This window comes from Trachurus trachurus (genome assembly GCF_905171665.1).
Source record: "Trachurus trachurus genome assembly, chromosome: 17".
NCBI classification, from domain to species: Eukaryota; Metazoa; Chordata; class Actinopteri; order Carangiformes; family Carangidae; genus Trachurus; species Trachurus trachurus.
Genome location: NC_139900.1, coordinates 15,302,350 through 15,323,310, shown reverse-complemented (window position 1 = coordinate 15,323,310; position 20,961 = coordinate 15,302,350). Strand labels below are relative to the sequence as shown.

The 20,961-nt window shown below is 40.4% G+C and overlaps 2 protein-coding genes across 2 annotated transcripts; both read left to right on the top strand.

Annotated features, from left to right (window-relative positions):
- Positions 1-1,627: 1,627 nt before the first annotated feature.
- On the top strand, positions 1,628-6,179 carry LOC311000558 (uncharacterized protein). Its single transcript, XM_083991297.1, has 4 exons — positions 1,628-1,836; positions 2,281-2,667; positions 3,408-3,644; positions 5,214-6,179. Exons 1-4 carry the CDS (start codon positions 1,827-1,829, stop codon positions 6,161-6,163), a joined length of 1,584 nt encoding a protein of 527 aa, XP_083847423.1. The 5' UTR covers positions 1,628-1,826; the 3' UTR covers positions 6,164-6,179.
- A 2,430-nt stretch (positions 6,180-8,609) lies between these two features.
- On the top strand, positions 8,610-16,229 carry atp6v0b (ATPase H+ transporting V0 subunit b). Its single transcript, XM_083991976.1, has 8 exons — positions 8,610-8,887; positions 10,072-10,120; positions 10,865-10,948; positions 12,500-12,577; positions 13,154-13,223; positions 13,432-13,483; positions 13,623-13,813; positions 14,013-16,229. Exons 1-8 carry the CDS (start codon positions 8,803-8,805, stop codon positions 14,037-14,039), a joined length of 636 nt encoding a protein of 211 aa, XP_083848102.1. The 5' UTR covers positions 8,610-8,802; the 3' UTR covers positions 14,040-16,229.
- Positions 16,230-20,961: the final 4,732 nt, after the last annotated feature.

Genomic DNA, 20,961 nt, shown 5'->3' with positions numbered 1-20,961 from the left:
CACTAACACTTAAGCTACATGTGGAGCTGTTATAGTCTGACAATTTCACACAACAAGACCCCATCTTCTCATATAGCCTACAGCTGACAGAGATGATTTCCTGTTGCCCCCATGTAGAACAAATGCAAAACAAAAAACTGTTCATTACAGAGCGATGGCTGCATGGAATGCTCTGCCGAGATTTTTGATGCGAGAAGGTAGTGCTGCCTCTTTTAAACAGGGACTAAAGATGTATTTGTTTTTACAAGAGGGAGTGACTCTCTGACCATTAGAGACAGTTGCATGTAAACAACGCATGATTTCTGTTTCTTTGTACTTTAAGAACAGTTTGTAAATGAGATGTGAGCTTTTTTTTATGTTTTGTGTTGCTGTTGTCCACTGTATGAATGATGATGATCTATGTTGAATGTTCTGTGTTAAATTCTGAAACAGAAATGTTTGTAAGATGTTTTGACCCCAGGAAGAATAGCTGCTGTCTTGTACAGCAGCTAATGGGGATCTAATAAAACAAACAAACAAAACAAACATCCTTGAGGAAATTACAATGTTCACCCTTTGTGGCTGTGCCTTGATACATTAGGTAGATAGGATTGCATATCTCTTAAGTACGGTAGCCTATAGAGTGTAATTTTGCAAGATGGTGATGACACAACGTAAAGGTTAAGGTCATTGGTGTTAGTTTTTAATCACAAGTGCTTTCCTCTTTTCCACTGATGTCATAACCTCCATTACACAGACAAACTGTAGGCTACTAAATGAGAATTGGATCATTTGAATTATTGAAAATAATGTCTTACATGATTATTTGGGTATAGTGGTGTAAGCAGCCAGTAGTTTTTTCTTCCCTATTGTAGTGGCTATTTGTCCTCGGTGTCAATAATAAAAAAAAAACTCAAAATATCAAAACTATAATGAAACTAAATCAAATCAAACGGCCACTGAGACACCTAGGGAGTGAATTTACGCAGGATAAACAAAGTCCATTGTCCAGGCAAAAAATGAAAGTTTCTTGGGTTTATTCTCCATTGGCAAACAAACAAACAAAGAACAATGGCCCTTTGCCGCCTCTCTTGCCCTGGTAAAAAACCATCTGCCCTCCCAGGTGCCTAGCTCACCTGTGTCTGCCAACCCCTATATGTAAACTCACCCGGTGCGCTCCAGCTACCCAGTAGGCTACCTTCAAAATAAAAGCATGGTTAAGTACCAAAATAAACTTAATATGCCTATCATAAACAAACTAAAGGTGTATTCCCCAAAACTAAACCACAAAAAATAACTAAATTATAAGTGATTAAATAATACAAAAGTAACAAATAGCTTCCGACACCTATTTCTTTGCTTCATATCATTATGATTATTTAGGCTATCTGCTTTGTTTTTCATTCTTATTTTATTTCTTTCTCTCTTTTTTTTATTTTCGAACTATTTTTTTCTGTTTGTAATTTCTTGTTCATCATATAGGCCTACGAAATAAACACAAACATTCATTTCCCCCATAGACTGTTAATTTCCCCTTGAAATGAACCGTGCGCGGGGAAATGAAAGCTGAGACCCTGTGGCTGAGACGCGTTCACTGACGGAAACTTCTCAGTGTGACACCCAGCGGAAGTAAACAAAGCGCCAGCAGCGTCGCCTCTGTGGATGTATGAGAGTGAGTTAGGAGACGATGGAGGAGATGAAGCAACAATGTCCACACTTCGATATGAAAGAGAGATTGTCAGAGAGCGATCAGCTGCTGCTGCTGATTAAACGGAGTCTTTGAACGCACCATCGGTGAGTTCGAGGAACAGATCGACCTCCGGACGTCGCTTGGAATAAAGATACAAATGGCAGCAGGTCTGTAAAAGCAGAGTGACAGAGTAGGCTACAGATGAGAGTATTGACAGAGTTAAATGATTGTTAACAACCTCTCATTTGACACAGTGACTGTTTTTAACACGGATCCCTGCTGACTATTATTTGCTGACAGAGTGTTTAGCCTGGTTTATATCTAGGCTATATCACTTGGGTATTTGAGGGTCCACCCATTGGAGGGTCCTAATGGGGGTCTTCTTGTGCCATAAATCATAACAAACCAAAGAGTGGTGGATTACCATTTATGGCACTAAACTGGCACAACACTTGTATTTAGGCCTACTTATCATAATCAGCAGCAGACTAGTCAATGTGCAGATGAGAGGTGGAGGGATAAAACAGAGGAACGACTCAGGATCGACACATCACCAGAAGCTTTTTAATCTGAGTGTTGCTGCTGTTTCTCGTGTCCCTTTGTCCCTCCAGAGCTCCGACAGCAACGAGTCTGTAAGGTGGAGGAGGTTTCTGACGACCAGCGGCTCTGTAACCACGACAGGAACTCCAGACTGGCCCAGGACGACCCAGAGCCTCTGCAGATTAAAGAGGAATATGAGGAAATCTGCATCATTGAAGACGAAGAGCAGCTCGTACTGAAGCAGGAGACCGACACCTACACTTCGACTTCTATATGTGAGAAAGGAGCCCATAGTGGTGCTGAACTGAACCAACGGCTCCTTTGTTACAACAACTCAAAGAAACACAACAAAATCAAGCATGTCGACACTGGAGCGTCTAGAAAACACAAAAACACAAGTCACAAAAGCAATCTACACAACTCCACCACAACAATGAGTCACAGTAACACTCAAACAGGTAAAAAGGCTTTTCTTATTAGTATTGAAAACAATAACATTTCACCCTCCAAAGACCCAGAGATACAGAAACACAGATTGTTGTGTCACTCCTGTGAAGCAGTGAAACAGCTTCTACTAATCCACAAGAAAAATAAAAAAGTTATTTTTTTCCAGATTTGATAAGCCTAAGTGTGTACCCCTTTTTTATCTTGATGTGCTCTGGCTGGGGGAACAAGCAGAGAAAGAAGGGCACAAATCTGAAACTGAGCTCTAACGTCTATCGGACTCTCCTTGTTATTGGACTCCAAGTTTGATTCTTAGGAGAGTGTTTTTTTTTTTTTTTGTAAATAGGGCTTTGAACTTTCCTTTGAACTGCCTCATCAAAGCTAATTTCACCTTCTTCATGTTTTTTTCTGTGGGTCAAGAGGACAGATAGAGAGGTGAAACTGAAACTTCACTTTCATCTGGTAATTATCTGATGAGATTCAGTGAAATATTTGGGAAAGTGTTTGAAACAACACTGCAGACAGGGGTGACAGCTGATGTAAACATCCAAAGCACATTGAAAAGACTCACATATGGGAACTGTTCATGAGTTCAGGAAACAATTGACAACGATCCTTTGGAGCCTCAGAAGTAAAACTGCAGTACGATTGTCTAAAAAAGGAGTGTGAGTTCAACTTCAGTTTATTAGCTCAGATGTCTCGTCCTCCATCGTCATATTGTTAACCTACCTCTCGTGTCTATTTGTCTCTTCAGACCTCCATCAGCAGTACGTCTGTAAGGAGGAGGTGGAGGAGGTTCTCGTCGACCAGCAGCTCTGCACCCGGGAAAGGAACTCCAGTCTGGACCTGGACGAGCCAGAGCCTCCTCAGATGAAAGAGGAACAGGAGGAGCTCTGCACCAGTCTGGAGGAAGAGCAGCTCCTAGCTGATGCTTATGAGGAAGGTGACCACAGTGGACCAGAGCCAAACGGTGACCACCGGCTTCTGTCAGGTAAAAAAAAAAAACTTTAGTCCAGATCGAATGTACACCTGAAGACCCACACATTTCAGAAGCCATGTGTGTCATGTGGCAGAGCTTTCAGACCTGGTTGTGAATTGACAGACCACGTTAGAAAAGTCGACTGTGGTGAGAAGTCACATGACTGCAACATCTGGGGGGGACAAGACACTTGGGCTGTGGGCCGAAATCACCCCCTACTCACTATATAGTGCGCTATATAGTGACTACGCCATTTTGTAGTGGTGTCCGAATGTTTAGCGATTATTAAAAATGACGGTTTATAAACCAAGACCCCCCATGACGAGTCAGCTTCCTGTATACATGTCACGTGGGTTTCTACACGGCCACGCCTTTTTAGGAGACTAGCGGCAGCCTTGAGTGTATTGACTCCAATGGGAAAATTGAACGTGAACACAGATTATGGTCGATCCTTTCGCCCCACAGTCACTGCGGTAAATTTTGAACTCATTTTTCACAAGTCACATCTCTTATGAACATTTTGACACGAAAATGGCGATTTTCAGACGGACACATCAGGAGAAAATGAACTTTGTTCAAGACCTGTCTCTGTCTCAACAACACACTCTTGCGAGATTTGGCACAGATCTCCTAGGCAACGTCAAACAAACGGCTGCGAACTCCCGTGAAAATTATTTAAATAATTTCTGTCATGCTAAATAGTGTAAATATTTAATGTTATCATAAGAAAATATAAATATATCACTTTCATCTACCTACAAATTTAATAAATCCACACACACGTTCGCAGACGAGGTGGGGTGACGGTTGGCCACGCCCATTTAGGAGACAGGAAGTGTAACCATTTCTATCATTGGAGCAGCCTCTAATGGGGTATCTTGGTAAATAGCATGGATGTATTATATTATCTTATAATAGATCCATAGAGTATCTTTGTTATTAATATTCACTATATAGTGCACTCAATGTATCCCACAATTCACCGCAAAATGTAGTAGTGAACATCCGATGGTCACTAACCGAAGCAAGATATCCCATCATGCATTACGGTCACGGATCGCCGTTCCGATCGCGGTCGGAATGTTGTAATTACGTGACGTAAAACGTAATTAACAACTGTGTGGAGTAGTGTCCAAAAGTGTTTTTCATTTGACCAGTGAGTTCACTATATACAGTAGTCCACCATATTGACTCAACTATATAGTGAGTAGGGAGTAGGGAATGAGTGAGTGATTTTGGACACAACCCAGATGTTTCTGTTCTGTAACATCTTCCTAAGAGCATTTATGTGAATTTTCACCATTCACACACAACGCAGAATTTGTCAGACTTTCTGTTTGCACCTCAGTATAGTCACTCCAGTTGTTTCTGCTCTTTCTTAGTCATTCTCCTGGCCTTGTTTGTAATCCTGGTTGGTCTGTATATGTTGTTAGACCCCACATACACATACTGTACCATGCTCTTAAAAGTTTAAAACACATTCCACAGGATAAACAGTAAACAGTTTGTAAAATTATATCATTTGTGATGTCAAAATAAAACACTCACTAACCTATTTCTTGTGTCCCTTTGTCCCTCCAGAGCTCCCATGGCAACACATCTGTAAGGAGGAAGAGGAGGAGGAGCTTGCTTACCAGAACAGGACCTCAAGTCTTGACCAGGATCATTTAGAAATGAAAGAGGAGCACGAGGAACTCTGCATCATTCAAGTGGGAGAGCAGTTTCCACTGAAGCAGGAGACCGATGCCTTTATGTTGACTGCTACTTACGAGGAAAGTGACCACAGCGAACCAGAACCGAACAATGTCCATCAGCTCCTTCCTCACAACTCTCCTCTGACTGAGAGACGAGATCAGACGGGAAGCAATCGCATAGACTCGCAATCTATTGGTAACGCAGCACAAAAGCCAAAGAAGAGATGCCACAAAAACACAACTCACAATAACAATTCATACAACTCTGTCCCAACAGAGACTCTCTGTAATAATTTCACAGACAAAAAGTCTTTAGAATGTGACATTTGTGGGAAAACCTTTCAGTTCAAGTCCAAAATGATAATACATCTGAGGAGCCACACGGGGGAGAAGCCGTATTTGTGCAAATCGTGTGGGAAAAGCTTCAGTCAGAAAGCCCATTTGAACGAGCATTTAAAAATCCACAGGGACGAGAAGCCGTATTCCTGTGAAACGTGTGGCAAAGGACACAAAACGAGTAAAGCCCTGCTGGTTCATGTGAGAATCCACACGGGCGAGAAGCCGTATTTGTGCAAATTATGCGGGAAGAGTTTCAGTCAGAAGTCGCATTTGAATGAACATTTGAAAACCCACACAGACGAGAAGCCGTACTCCTGCAAAACGTGTGGGAAAGGTCTCCGGAGCCGTAAAGCTTTGGTGATCCACATGAGAATCCACACGGGCGAGAAGCCGTACGCCTGCGACACCTGTGGGAGAAGATTTAGCCATAAATCTTCACTGAACGGTCATTTAAAGATCCACATAGAGGAGGCCCAGTATTCTTGTCAAACATTGTAAGAGATCAACATGAGAGTTGTACCTCTGTAGGAAAAAGCTGATGAAGCTACTTACAGGCAAAGAAGCCCTGTGTTTGCAATATACTATATAAGTGGATTCAGTTGTGATGGTTCACTGACAAAACACACATGAGTCACGCGCCACATAATTTAAATTGTTGTGGGGGAAAAGGGATTTTCTGAGAATGGACAATTGTTAAAATCCTCCATCAGTCCGACACTCTGGAGAAAGTGCTTACGAGCGGGAGGAAGTAGACCTATGCAAAATGTCTCTGTGACTGAATGTATAAAATATTCCGTTGAAAGAATTTCAGTGTCATTATTTGTTTGTCATCAGGTTTTCTTAAACATTCAACGTTCAGCATTTTGGCAAATTAGCCTTTTGCCATAATCCCCTATAGTCATAGGAGTGGGTTCATAGGTTTAATTATCTGTGCAAGCTGGTTTTAGATCTGCGGGGCAGAGACGTGAGCTGCTCAGTGGAGGTAAAATCAGATACACAATCCAACAACTGCAAAACAGTCGTGGAGAAGTTGTGACCTGCACAATTGCCATGTTATGAAATAATCATGTATAATTATGTAACATGCTTTTGAAATCACTCCGGCCAGCAGCCATGTCTGGAATATAGTTCCAGCTCCGCATTTGCCTCGAAATCAACTCTGTCTCGTAATGTTAAAGCAGAAGTAAGCGATCAGGTCGTTTTGGCTAATGCTGCGTTCCAGGCAGGCTTTTGAAACCGTAAATTACAGCTTCAAGTCACGACTTACGACTTTGTAGCGTTCCAGGCAACCCACTCGTGTTTTTCCGACCTGTTTTACCTGTGAAAGTGCACTATAACGGCCACTCGTAACTTCCGACCCGTGAACTCGTACCAGATCACCTGGTACGACTTCACAGGTCGGAAAAACACGAGTTACGAGTTGCCTTGAACGCACCATAACTTCTTGTCAGCCGATGGAGTTAGCAGCCCCCGCCCTCGTCATGGATCTATTGGTCCTCGTCCCTACGTCACCACATTCACGGCATCCCTTGGCTGCACACACAGCCCTTCATGCCGTTCTCTCTCCTCATTGGATAAAACTTGTAGGATACGAGAAAAGTTTTCTCCTCGGCGCAGAGCAGAGTGACTGACAGACCCGTGTTTCGGTCCAAACACTCTATGTAAGTGATTGCTGTGGGAAGATATAACTATTTAAGACTTATATTAACACAAAAATATCGCTTACTTCTGCTTTAAATTAATTATTATTTCATAGTGTTTCGAAAGTGCACAACCGTCACAACTTGTCAATGAGAACGTTTTTGAGTTGTTGGATTGTGTATTTGATGAGTTTGATGAGGGACAGGGGACCTGTACCGTTCACCTCCATTGTGTTTTCTGAGCAGCTTGTGTCTCTGTCATTAACATCAGCTGTCAATTTGCCTCTATGGTTTGAATCAGCTAAAATGAGGTTGTTGTAAGTAGTTAAAAAAAAAATTGTGAGGCTTATCAGCTCTGATGTTTAGACATCACCTTTAAAAAAAATTAAAAAAAACTTTAATGGTAGTATAACCTAACCTTAAGATAAAGTGTGAGTTGTTTGCTTTGGGCTTATCCAGAATTTAACCACTCCCTGATTCTAAAGTTTTCTTCCTTTTGTGTTAGTATTCCTTTATCAAAGAAAGAAAGCTGAATCAACATTGATTCATCATATGTTTACTTAATCATGACACAGTAAATGCAATCACATAGCAAAGTGTAGTTAACTTTATTATTATAAACCTGGCAAAGGATCTCAAAACATGAAAATAACTCCCATAAAAACAGTATGACATTGTAGTGTATTTCTAAAAAGAGGTTTTGTTTATTTGTGGAATCTGCGTTAGTTTTTTTTTTTTTTTAAGAACAAAACTGATTAGAGTTTGTGTTACACTGTCTTTCTGAAAATTTAGTGATTTATTTGATTCGTGAACTGCATAGACCTATGGTTTTTAGCAACATGTAGCCATAACTCATAGATTACACTGACAGTGCCATCTAGTGGCCACTACACGCGCTGCATGTTGCTCTCACTCCGGTATGGAATGCAGCCTTCTAAAATACATTCATTACAAATTGGAGGTGAAGCCAATTCAAAATGTAAAACCCTTTCGGATGAAATGTTGATAAGGGGCAACATACGGTGGCTATAGATTTAATCCCGAGCTGTGTTGTGGCATCGTTTGTGTTTGTACTCTAAATCATTCTTCTGGAAAAAATAAAAAAATACAATATAGGTTTAATGCAGTGGGTAAAAATTATATCACATTACATTTCCCTCTGAATTGTTGCAGGACCAGAAGCAGAGGCTTCTCAGTGGGAATATAAAGGGATTACACAGCTCGACTAGTGCCTGTCTATGGTGGGTGAGATAAAACCATAGCCGGACGCGGCCCTCGGCTCCCGGTCACATGCCAGTCGAGCTGGATCAGCTGACACCACACAGCTTCTCCTTTTGATGCGCTTCCTCCTCCGTCGGATCATAGCGCCTCTGGAAGAAGAAGAAAAAGAAACAACAACATTCAATAATATCGCTACTTTAGTCTTACTGGCGTCATTTTGTTACAATTTGAGCCAGGGACATCTTCGCTGATCCAGCAGGTTTGGCCGCCAAGTAGATGTTGTTGGAGTGGATGATGAACGGACACGCCATTCTTTACACGGGGGTCACTTTGGCCTTCTGGAGCACCATACTAATCGTCGGTAAGATTATATTTTCCCCTATAAATAGTGGAAATCTCGAAGGAAAAATGAATGAAATTATCGATTTCTCATGCTTATGAGGCAGTTGTTGTGTAGTCGGTCGTTTTTCTTCTCTGGCAAAGAGCTGTTGTAGCGTTTGACAGCAGCTATCAGGGACCTGGCTAAATCATGGGACTAGATCGGTAACGACCGTTTCCATTTCGCTTGCTAGCTCCTACTAGCAGGGTTAATTTACCAGCTGGAGACTGGGTTATTCGTGTATGCTGGTAATTTGATGCAGGAACACGATATGCTTTTGTGTGTTATCAAACGATTAAAAAAAGAAGCAATAATATCCAGTCTGTCTGAGTTAGCATCTTGCTAGCGGTAACTGAACATTAACGTTAGCTAATACCAGCTATATTGAAAATGTGAAGGGATTCAGGCACTACATGGTCAATATTTATGAATTCTAGAGTTAAAAAACCAAAGCTTTATTTTTATAATGCTGTGTTAACATGTGTTGGAATCATAATCACCCACATTTTTAACTATTGAATCCAGCTAAAGCTAACTTTAGCTGGTCGTGCAGTGAGAGGGAAGTGCAGCAGTTTTCACGTGAGAGTGAGCAGCTATTACACTGAGGGTGCAACTTCTCCCTGTGACTTTAGCACATTAATGTGACTCTGCTTCATAACATGGTGCAGGGGAAAAGTCTATTGATGCACTAATATCCAACAAAATGTTTATTTTTTTTAATGTATTTTACACCATAAAAATCAAGGACAATTACAAAAACAGAAACGAAACAAGAACAGCTTTTATAAAATATGCAAAGATCCAAGAACAATTCACTAACAACAGCAACAACAAAGACAGAAAGCAATACAAGTGCCTTATTGTAACAAGAAGGAGTCAAAATAAAATTGTATGATGAAATGATTATGCATGTGAGGTGATTGTGTATGAGTTGGTGAGTAATGTATAGATTCGCCTGGAGTATGATTAAATGATAACTATATGAGGAAAGAAAACTATTGGGATATTGATATATCAGATGGGCCCCTTGTTCGCACTCAGCTGCTTCTTCTCCCTCTGCTCTTTCACATACTCCAAGCTCACTTGTAAATATGAATATGGTAGGGCATTTTTCCACGTTTACATTATGGGAATACATTTTTGTTGTGTGTGTTTTTTTTCTTTAGGTCTCTGTTATACCATATTTGACCTTGGATTCAGATTTGATGTGGCATGGTGAGTAGTCCTGGCAAAAAAAAAAACCTCACTCATCTCATTTCAAGAAAAAATCATGCTTAATAAGTAAATTAATTATGTTGCAAAGCCCATAGTTTTTCTAGGTCTGTAGCAAGCGTCCCCGGTTCAATTCCCGCGTCAGGCAGACCTTTCCTGCATGTCAGTCCCCCTCTCTCTGCCTCCCCCTTTCCTGTCTATCTCACTCACTATCAAATAAAGGCAAAAAACGCCATAAATAAATAAATAAAACCCAACTTTATTCTTAATATGCATGCAGTTTTTTCTACAATTGGAACAATCAATTCTTGACATCCCTTACACACATCATTTGGAAAGAAATAAACTGTTTACATACCTGCTTTCTGCAGATTAACAAAATATATGGTCTGATAGCCATTTCAGCGTTCGGACAAAGTCATAAAAATTCTCTCTTTGATTGTTTGACAGTCTGACAATAAACTGATTCCAGATTAAAAGTGTGGCAAACAACTTTATTATTGTATTGGCAATTTAACAAATCATGCAACTCTGAGATTCATCTCAATCTTGTTTTTGTTTTAAACACAGTTTGTTATGTTATGTGTCTGTGAAACCACCGACTTTCTATTGTTTGATCTGGCACAGCTATGTTTAAATTCAAGTCAATAATATTTTGCTGCTTTGTATTGATTATATAAGGTACAGTAAAGTACATTAGTCTTTCCCTCTGAATGATCTTCATCAGCTGTACTTCTTTACCCCCAGGTTCCTGACAGAGACTTCTCCCTTCATGTGGGCCAATCTGGGTATTGGCTTGGCCATCTCTCTGTCTGTGGTGGGAGCTGCCTGGTGAGTACCTAACAAGAAACATTGTTTTACAGCAGATGTGCTGGCGTTTGACAGCCTAAAATACACCACTGATCCATCTAATAATTTCCTCATTCTTGAAACATCCAGGAAAAAACCTCATGTGTAAATGTGGAACTGGAAAGTCTGAAAATGAGTAAGACGGGATCACTGTTGTGCAGCCTTAGGGTGGATCTGTGTTCCCTTTAAGTCCCATAATGAACTGCTGAATCATAAGCAATGACAGGGACTCCCACACTACAATTTTGATGAGCTTCATTTTTTAAATTTTTCCTGACAAACTAAACCAGACTGTATGCATTTGAGTAGTAAACACATTTCTTCTTGTCTGTTTTCTTTACAGCAAATTTATTTTGAAATAAATATAATGGATATTCCATGAAATTTGCCTTAAAAAGCAGTATTTCCCACACAGTGCCTTTCCTTATTGAGGGGAACCCTTTCATATTTTAGATGAGACTTGACACTTTATCTGTTATTTTGTTTCAAATGCATGAATGTGCTGAGGCACTGAGCCACGAAGGAGAACAAAAACAAAATGTGTCACTGTCCAAATATTTTCAGTCTGGACTGTAAGTCGACTTCAAAGAACTGGCGCTGACAAAGCTTGACTGATGCAGCGCGTTAGCCTGCCAAACATCATCCATTAAAAGTTGCACTCGAACACATCATAAAGACAACAGCTGGGGACCTGCTGATGACCCACATGTGTGCACACTATGCATCTGTATTTCAGGCAACAAACAAAAACTTCTCCCCACCATTTTGAATCTGTTTAACACTCTAATTATATACTTTAAATTAAAATGGAAATTCTTTCTGATTGGGATAAAAAAAAGTTTTGCTTCCCTTTGCTCTGCTCGTTGCTGTTTTCAACCCATCGTCACTTGCTAGTCTAAGAACTGAAGTCAGAAATGAAAAATATTGAGAGGCTCAGTGGGTTCTTCATTTACTCGATTGAACCGCCAGTCAGAGAGCTCCTTCACAGACTTCCTCTGATGCACGTTCAACAAGCAGAATTGGCTGAAATGCTGCTGATAAAAGCCGAGCAGAGCCAGTGGTGCAGGACAAACATCAATGGCTGCAGGCGGCTGCAGGCGGCTGCTGGCCACCCACTGTTTACAACGCCCTTCAGATGTTGTGGTGCTGGTGTGTCGGTGCTTGAACATGTCGTATTTATACTGGAATTGAGTCTTATCGAGCTGGGATTGTTTCCCATGCAATCATTTAGTTGTTTGTCATTTTACATGCTTTGTTCTTTTGCCGCTTGGTAGTTCAGTGTGGTCGAATTGATCTTTTTGGTTTTGGTGTCTCAGTCTGATTACTGTTTTGAGTGTATCTTGGCTACAGGCACAACAAACATGGAAGACGTCTGTTGATATTACTGTATGTGTAAATTAGGATTAGAACAGTCAACTTTGAGCAGCACTTTAACTTTGCAGTCCCTTTGTTTTTAAGTAGTAGAGGATTAAATGATCAGTAAATCTTTGGTTATACTCACCTGGTAACTTTCTGTGATTTATTTATTTTTAGGGGGATTTACATCACTGGCTCAAGCATCATCGGTGGTGGTGTCAAGGCTCCACGAATCAAGACCAAGAATTTGGTTAGGTAAGCTCAATAAAAACCTTCATTTTTTTTGTTTTTGTTACATACACGTAGACTGTACATGCTCAACTTTGTGATTATATCCAGTTATACTGTATATAGCTGAATATTGCTGATAACTCAGAAAGTAGCTCAACTAGAAGTTATATTTTTCTTATACATATCTGATTTGTAAACTGAAATACTGGGCAGGAGTTTGATTCCTAGTGGAGAAATGTAGTAGCCATTTAATCCCAGACTGTAATGATAAAACCTTTGAAAGTACTTCTCAAATTATGGCTGCAGATTTTTTTTATTTTTATAATGCGTCCTACACAAATCCATGTTTGCTCACATGTATTAAAATCTGCTTCACATCAGCAAAAACATGAATCACTGGCAAAACAATACTTTTACATTCAAAGAATTAGCATTAATGAGAGCCTGTCAGGGTATCCAGTGAATTAAGGTTCCACCAAGGATCTTCAATCACAGTTATTGTTAATCCACAGCAGAGCTTCGTAGGCACTCAGCAGAACCAGCTGCAAATAAATTTTATTCCATTTGTTTCTGAGTTTTTCTTTTAATGTCTCCCTCCAGCATCATCTTCTGTGAAGCCGTGGCAATCTACGGGATCATCATGGCCATTGTAATCAGCAACATGGCCGAGGTAAGCAATGAGCCTTTTCAATGTGGATGTTCAAAGGAAACTGTGCTGCAGTTTTTTCACTTTGTCTCTAGAGGAGATTTCAGAGACGGCAGCAGCACCGTACAGGAGAACGTACAGCTATAAATTACATATGGGACCACGCAAGAAGCTTAATGTGATTTAAAACACCAGAGCAGGTCCAGTCTAAAAATAATCTGTCATCCTACAGAGCTTCAGTGGAACAACCCCGGAGACCATTGGAGCAAGGAACTACCAAGCTGGTAAGAGCTCAGACATAAATCTAAACAGGTCATAAAAGAAAAATCCACAGAGTTCGAACATGATGTGAAATATGTTTGTATTATTTCTTGTGGATCAGTGGGGAATATCTCTGACACGTTTGATTTCTATGCGAACTAGGATACTCCATGTTCGGAGCTGGGTTGACCGTAGGCTTTTCCAACCTCTTCTGTGGCATCTGTGTCGGCATCGTGGGCAGCGGAGCGGCTCTGGCAGACGCCCAGAACGCCAGCCTCTTTGTGAAGATCCTCATCGTGGAAATCTTTGGCAGTGCGATCGGCCTGTTTGGTGTAATTGTAGCCATTCTGCAGGTGAATGAGACACTGCTGCTTTTATTTTTTTCACACACACACACATGCATTCTTTTTCCCTTTCATATCAGTGCAAAGGTGCTAATTATTTGATAGATGTGTTTCTCAGACACGCTGGTTCCAGCTGTGTTTGCATTTCAAATTCTGTAATAACTGGTTTCTTCTCCTTTTTTTTTTTTTGTTCCTCCTTCTGCCACAGACGTCGAAAGTAAAGATGGGTGACTAGAAGATGAGTTCCCATGCTGAGAAGATGAAGAAAAAAAAAAACCTTGCTGGAAAATAAGATGGATTATTGTGTAAATACATCGTAAATTATTTAAATGTCTCTATTTGCCTGGTATTGTTTTTAACCATCATTCACCCAAGAGTTGTCAGGGCATCCTTTTTATCTCACAAGAAACACGAAGGTTGCATCAGAAAATGTGGAGAGAGGGGAAAACAAAAATCACGCAACACGATTAACTGACAACTGGATGTTGCCTAGGAACAGCCAGTCCGCTGTCTTACACGCTCCGACGACACCTTGTAGCCGTGTCACATCAGTCAGATTATTCACCTCTTGGGTCGTTTACATGGCGTCATTACCTCTGACCACTCTTGGGTGAATGATAAGTTAAAAATTACACTAGAGTATTTGAAAATATATGTGTGTGTGTGTGTGTGTGTGTGCGTGCGTGTGTGTGTGTGTACACTGGATACATGATCTTTTGTTTCTTTCTTTTCTTTTTTTCCTGTGAAGCATGAGCGTGTTTACCATTGTGTTTGTAGCCTGGTCTGTCAGTTTTTTTGTTTTTGCATCTCTTCTTTACTAATAAGCAAGTGGTCCTTAATCCACACTGTGGCCCAAACACAGTATTTGTCCAGCCTCCCACTGTAGAAATCACCAGAGAATCTATAAAGTTAGCATCAAAGTACTGATCTAGGATCGTTGGTAAGGCAACAGGACACTTGGACATTGGTTTTTGGGAGGCCAAGATGTACAGTAGCCAGATCACAGCGGTAGATCTGCTCTAAATATGTCATCCTGTCATTCACTTCCCGGGCTCCTGAAAATGTTATAGCGCTGAGATTTCTGCATTTTAAACCCCGTGGGCCTCCTGAACATAGCTGCCATCCAGAACTCCCTGTTGTTTTTCCCTAGAGGTCCCTCAACTTTTTGAACTCGGTTTTAAGCACGTTATGATCCGTTCCACCAGTTTTATAACCGGATATCGGGAGATGGGGAAGCCAAGTTATTTTGGATTACCTAGAAAACAGTCAGATCTGCTGTCTTCTCTTCGTCAATGCATGGTTCATTTAACATGTTAGATGGAGGGAGATGGCGGTGTTTATTTTTGAGGACATGATGCTAGCATTACCCTACTCTCAATATTAACTGCTGATATTTACTGATATTGTCGAATTAGAGGTCTTAAGGGGGAATAAATCTCAGGTGGTTTGGTGCCCACTATGGACTTCACATAATCAAGCTTATGGTTATTGATTTTAAATATCCTTATTTTTACACAAAAATCGAATCCTAGAAATCTTCATATAGATTTGTTATTTTTGTTTGTTTTGTTTTGAATGTAAATCTTAATACACATTTGACATTAATGGATCAAATGTTAACTTTTCATGTCCGTGTCCCCAAATTATTTTGAAACATTCCTTCATGTGTGTAGAAAACTCAGTCGTGTGTGTGTGGGGTGTGCACATTGAATAGCAGACGATACTTGTATTAGACTCGTGCTACATCACACAGCCACCATTAAAGCTTTATAATGTTAGTTTGTCTGGACCTTCTTGTCAGCTGTACAGTGTACAGTACTTTATCCCAGTTATGTTAATTTAGAAATCTGGGTAAACAGATTATTTTTCGGAGCCTTGGCTGCCAGAAGAGTGAAGTGGATGTGGGCACCGAGTGCAAAATGCTGCAATGTTGAGTCAAAGGGTTTTTTGGTGACGTGTATGGAAAATACCATTTTGTTCTTGATGCATCATTCCACTGAGATGACAGACCACGGCTAATTGTGAATCGTCTGAAATCTTTGCTTGTAATTTTTCCTTGATCATTCTTGTGAAGTTCTGAAAGAGAGTATAAACATTGAATCTAACACGGGGAAAGTGAATAGACTTTTATCGTATATCTAGACCTGGCCTCCCAAAGGTGTCTTAGCTGCAAGATCATCTTGGCCTTTATGATGGTTTTATAACTCAACCTAGATCAAACTCCAAGAGGCCTTTGGTAAACCAGTGCTCTGTACCAAACCCCTGGCTTTCAGTGACTGTAGTTGGTACTGTGTGTTAATTATGTTGACGTGATGGTGATCAGAAAGTAACTCATTGTTTTTTGACATTGTGTATGATAAGAAAAACAGATCTTCCTTCTGGCTTCATAAATGTCCTCGAGAAAATAAAATGGTCCAATCAACAACTTGTCTCTGACTGTATCCATCTGTGTGTTCCTGTTTTAGTTGTTTTCCAAAGGTCCAGTTGTCTGGAAATTATTTTTTTCACTTCCTTTTGGAAAGTGATACATTGATTTGAGCACTACTGCATTGATTCTATGGAAACCTCAAACTGCAATTTTTTGCATTTCCACTAGATGGCACATAAAACCATAACATCTGTCAAACTGAAACACTGGATACTATACACCACTTTCTCTATCTTTACTAGTTACCATAAAAGCATGGCAGCAGTTACATCCCCCCCCCCCCCCCCCCTTTTTTTGATTTTCTATCCATTATCTTGATTTTCTTAACACGTGTTGAAATATTCCTACTTCTCTTATTGCCCATTAATATCAGCTGCAGAGACTTGTTGTATCCAATAACAACACCCCAAACAAGTAAATCCTATTTGTCAATATGATTTTCATTCCAGATGTTTTACAAGTGTTTCACATCTACAGCAAATTACTTTTCCTAAGTTCACAGAGACCATAGTGAACAATCCAGTTCATCTTAAACAATATATGACACAGTCTAATCAATATATATAAACAAATGGACAAATAGTTGACAAATACTGGTTGACCATGAAGCCATGACCACAAGGAACCCTATACTGCTACAATAAACCTTTAAAATGGTTTATATCTGTAATTAGACCATTATGAAGACCAAAACCATGTCTGTGGTTGCTGCCAGAAGTTTCAGAGGCAATTTACTTGAATGGCAAATGAATAAAAGCCTCCAGACCATATTGAACAAAGAATAAACCAAATATCAATAGGCCAGTCTAAAGCCCAATTAATGAATATAATAAACAAATAGTCTAATATTCTAGGCACCAGATGCTTCAACTAATCAGCCAACATGATGTTTTCAGATCATCTTGCACAATTGATCTGAGGTTAAAGAAAACTTAAAAAAGAATGTACTTGTTATGTATTTATGTTTCATATTTTGCTTTTCTTGTTTTCACTACCTTAGGAAAGACATGGTCAGATAAACTATGAATATTACTGCACCACATATTTTAGAATTAAAAAAATCCATTTAAAAAACACACTTTACATTTGTCAACTAAGGTAAGAGGAAGCAAATTTCCGGAGTGCAAATGTTATTTGCTATAGATTGCTAGTAATAACAAAGCAAAACTTGAAGGTGGTGTTAGCATATCTATGTCTGTGAAAACAAAATAGGCCAGACATACATTTATATTCACCATAATTTCTTTAGAATAACCTTTTATTTAGAGACTTAGATTTGTAATGTAAATTCACTTCAATAAATTATATACACACACATGTCCTACAACATTTCAGAATTACTACTGTCTGACAAAAGTGTGTTGTTATCAATTCGCCCGCTCCTCTGGTAGCTACAGTCTGGGATGAGCAGACTATAAAGCGAAGGAGTTTGTGGGCCGTCCGAGCTTCCGTAGGCAGCAGGAGCGGAGGGACCTGCTCGCTGCTGCCACAGCCTGAGAGCATCATCCCTTTCTCTCTCTCTGCTTTTCTTATCGTCCTCACCAAAACACAGCGAGATGACGGGAAATCATGAGGACAGCGCCTCTGTACGCTCCGGTTTGCGGTAGGAATGTCGTTACGGGTTATGTTAGCACGCTTTGGCTAGCGTAACATCACGCTTGTTTCCCGATGAGAGCAGACATAATAGCCTGTCTGTGGAAACGGAGGAGAATATAGTTATCCAGAGGGGGAGTCGAGCTGGACTCAGCAGCCTCCAGCTTTTAGTTTAGTTTTTTCTTTTTTCTTTTCTTTTTCATCATTACACATTTGACGTAACATTTTTTTTGGCAATTAAACGCCTTCGACAGTTTTTTTTCATGTTGCACGTTCCTGTCGGATGAGGAGGATAACAACAGTGGTGGTGGTGCTCCTCCTGTGTTGGAAAAAGATGCAGAGATAGAAGTGCTCGCCTGACAACATCAAGGTAGGTGCCTGCCTTGTCTGTCTGCTTTTCTCTAGGATGCATTGTTTCATTCAAGCATCGCATCGCATCCACGCTCCTCTTTGTCTCCATCCAGCCTCCACTCATTTATCTTTAGCCATCGTGTAAACCTCCTGCTTCCACTGAAGCTTTGAATAGTGTGGAAATCATCAGCACCCCCCCCCCCCCCCCCCCCTATCCTCTCCTCCTCTGCCTCTCTTTTGTTATCATGCACACAACCACCAACAAGCAGCATCTTTACAAACGCCATACTAGGCTTCACTCAGCCTCCCCTGCTCTGTTCTTGTACAGTAAATGAAGCATCTCAGCATGCAGGCTGCTGCTGAGAGGGGCTGTGCAAAACCATCGGAGCTTCATTTAAAAGCTCCTCAGTCAGATCCACTCTCACTAGCCTGCAGCCTCCCTCCACATTTCATCTTGTTTTATTTTTTTTAAAGGAAGGATGCAAAGTCTGAGGAGGAGGAGGGCTACAGCTTCTCGTGTCTGATGATGATACAGTAACAGTGCACTAGGAGCAAAGAGTGGCAGAATGCACAGCCAGCGTTACACTGGGGAAATGGGAGAGAAGAAGGAGGAGGAGGAGGAGGAGGAGGAGGAGGAGGAGAGGAGGGGAGGGGGGGGGGGGGGGGGGGGGGGTTCTTCATCATGAAGCTTAACCTAACCAGGCGTTTACACAGAAGCTTTGTACCTAGACCATAATCCAATCTGACATCTCTCTCATTTATGACATAGCATCTCTTTAGGGCGAGTCTTTTAGAAGCTACTGTATGGTAGCAAGTGCACTGGAGTTGTTGCCGTGAGCATGAAATAACTTGTCCTCCTGCAGAGTGGGCTTCAGTGGAGTGAGTGTTTTTTTTTTTTTTTTTTTTTAATTTTCTTTGATTGATGTTCCACTGCACGAAACGTTTTCTTGTCAGGTTTAGGTTATGATTTTGTTGTGGAGATGTAGCTATTTGGTTGGTTTTCAACACAACGCAACGTCTCTTTTTATGTTTGGTTGACGAGTCGCTCAAGAGCTGGAAGGAGAGGAGCTGCAACTAATGATCGTTTTCATTAGGCTTATCCGTAATATGTTAATTATTTACTCAGTTAATTGTTCTATTAAATGTCAGAAAATAGTCGGAAATGTAGGATGATCTGTTATTGTTTGACCATCAGTCCAAAATCAAGAGAAAAGCAGCAAATACCCACAATGTGAAAAGTGGAATCAAGACTGGTGGGTTATGGAAATGGTTATCGGGAATTACCTTTTTATTCTCTTCTGAACCAAACAATTAAATGATTATAGAAAATAATCAATGGTTTAATGTATGCTAATCATTTAGTCAGCTGAATTAATAACAGCTTCCATTCATGCGTAATCTGCACTGTATGTGCTATGCGCATCTTGTTAATGTGACTTCTGCCTAGGGGAAAAGTTTATTGGATTGGAAAAGGTCCACTTTGTTGCTTGTTCTGGAGCTTTTGGCCATATGACATGGTCCTCATCCACAGGTTCAGCTAAGTCTCTGTTGATTGGCTCTTAGTTTAACTGAAGAAATCATGTGTGCAAATGATTGATTACTCCTGAACAGAGAGACATGTCTGCTATGCCAGTGCGGTTTTATCAGTAAATGGACCTTGAGTTGAGATTCTTTGATCCGAGCTGTAGCTTCTTCATGCTGTTTCAAAACCAGTTCAGTATCTTAGAGCGCACACATCTTAGTCCAGTTAAGTTCAGTCATGTGCAGCGATACTGCGGAGGCATCTTTTGACCATCTGCTCTGAAAACCTGTGTTATCTGTGACTTAACTCCAGGCTTCTCAGATCGCAGAGAGATGGTTGTGGCATCCGTCTGTTAAATCACAGGTGGCAGGGTGGTGTCTGTGGTTAATCAGGCTGATCTGGAACCAGAAGGTCACGTTTTCAGTCATGTTGAAAGCTACTTCAGATTTTTGGCAATGTGGCCAAATATCGTCTTGGTTTACTAGTTGTTGTCTTAGTGCAAGTCATTAGTCAACTACTCGTCATCTCATGGTGGTGATATTAACTTGATTATTTAGATATGCGTTATATTTCTGTGGGGCATGATGTTTTGAGTCCTGGGCTGGGAAAGAATAAAGAACATTGTTAACACTGTGTGGCATTACATAATAATGATAATAATAATAAATATAATAATTATGTAATAATAAGGCTGTGGAATATACATTTTCCAAATGCATGCACTAAGTGAGCTGCCTGTGACTGACACCTACAAAAGTGATAATGATGAGTGTCAGAGCAAACAGTGAAGACAACGTTAGAAAGAGCAGCCATGCAGCATGCTATTTGGTAATAGGACGTTGGTAGGGTGAATTATATCACAATTTTTTTTAGATATTAAGATAAGATATTGCAACTGTGATATTAAGTCATGGTTATACTGTAGTGGTGAATGTTAACTTTTGCATTTCATTTCCTCTGAAAACCCCCCAAAACAAACATGACACTGTGATAAAGATAATGTCATGTTATCTGGGGTCTGTGATATAATATGTAGACTGGGGAATTATCAGTATTAAATAACCTAAATGTCAGGGTTCTTACAGGTTTTGGATGATAAGACATATTCAAGCTCAGGATATGATTTCATGGATGTTTTCTCTGGGGGTTGTTGCTCAATGTCCCATTATTTATTTTTATGGCTAAATATGCCCAGCATCTTATGTCACTGGTTCTGAAGCTCAGAGCTTTGCAGAGGAGGGTGATGATGATGATGATGATGAT

Coding starts and splice junctions, on each gene's coding strand:
- LOC311000558 (XM_083991297.1), top strand. Junction 2,668..3,407: donor TCACAGTAACACTCAAACAG/GTAAAAAGGCTT, acceptor TTGTCTCTTCAG/ACCTCCATCAGCAGTACGTC. Junction 3,645..5,213: donor TGACCACCGGCTTCTGTCAG/GTAAAAAAAAAA, acceptor TTGTCCCTCCAG/AGCTCCCATGGCAACACATC.
- atp6v0b (XM_083991976.1), top strand. CDS start 8,803: ATGTTGTTGGAGTGGATGATGAACGGACACGCCATTCTTTACACGGGG. Junction 10,121..10,864: donor TTCAGATTTGATGTGGCATG/GTGAGTAGTCCT, acceptor CTTTACCCCCAG/GTTCCTGACAGAGACTTCTC. Junction 12,578..13,153: donor AAGACCAAGAATTTGGTTAG/GTAAGCTCAATA, acceptor GTCTCCCTCCAG/CATCATCTTCTGTGAAGCCG.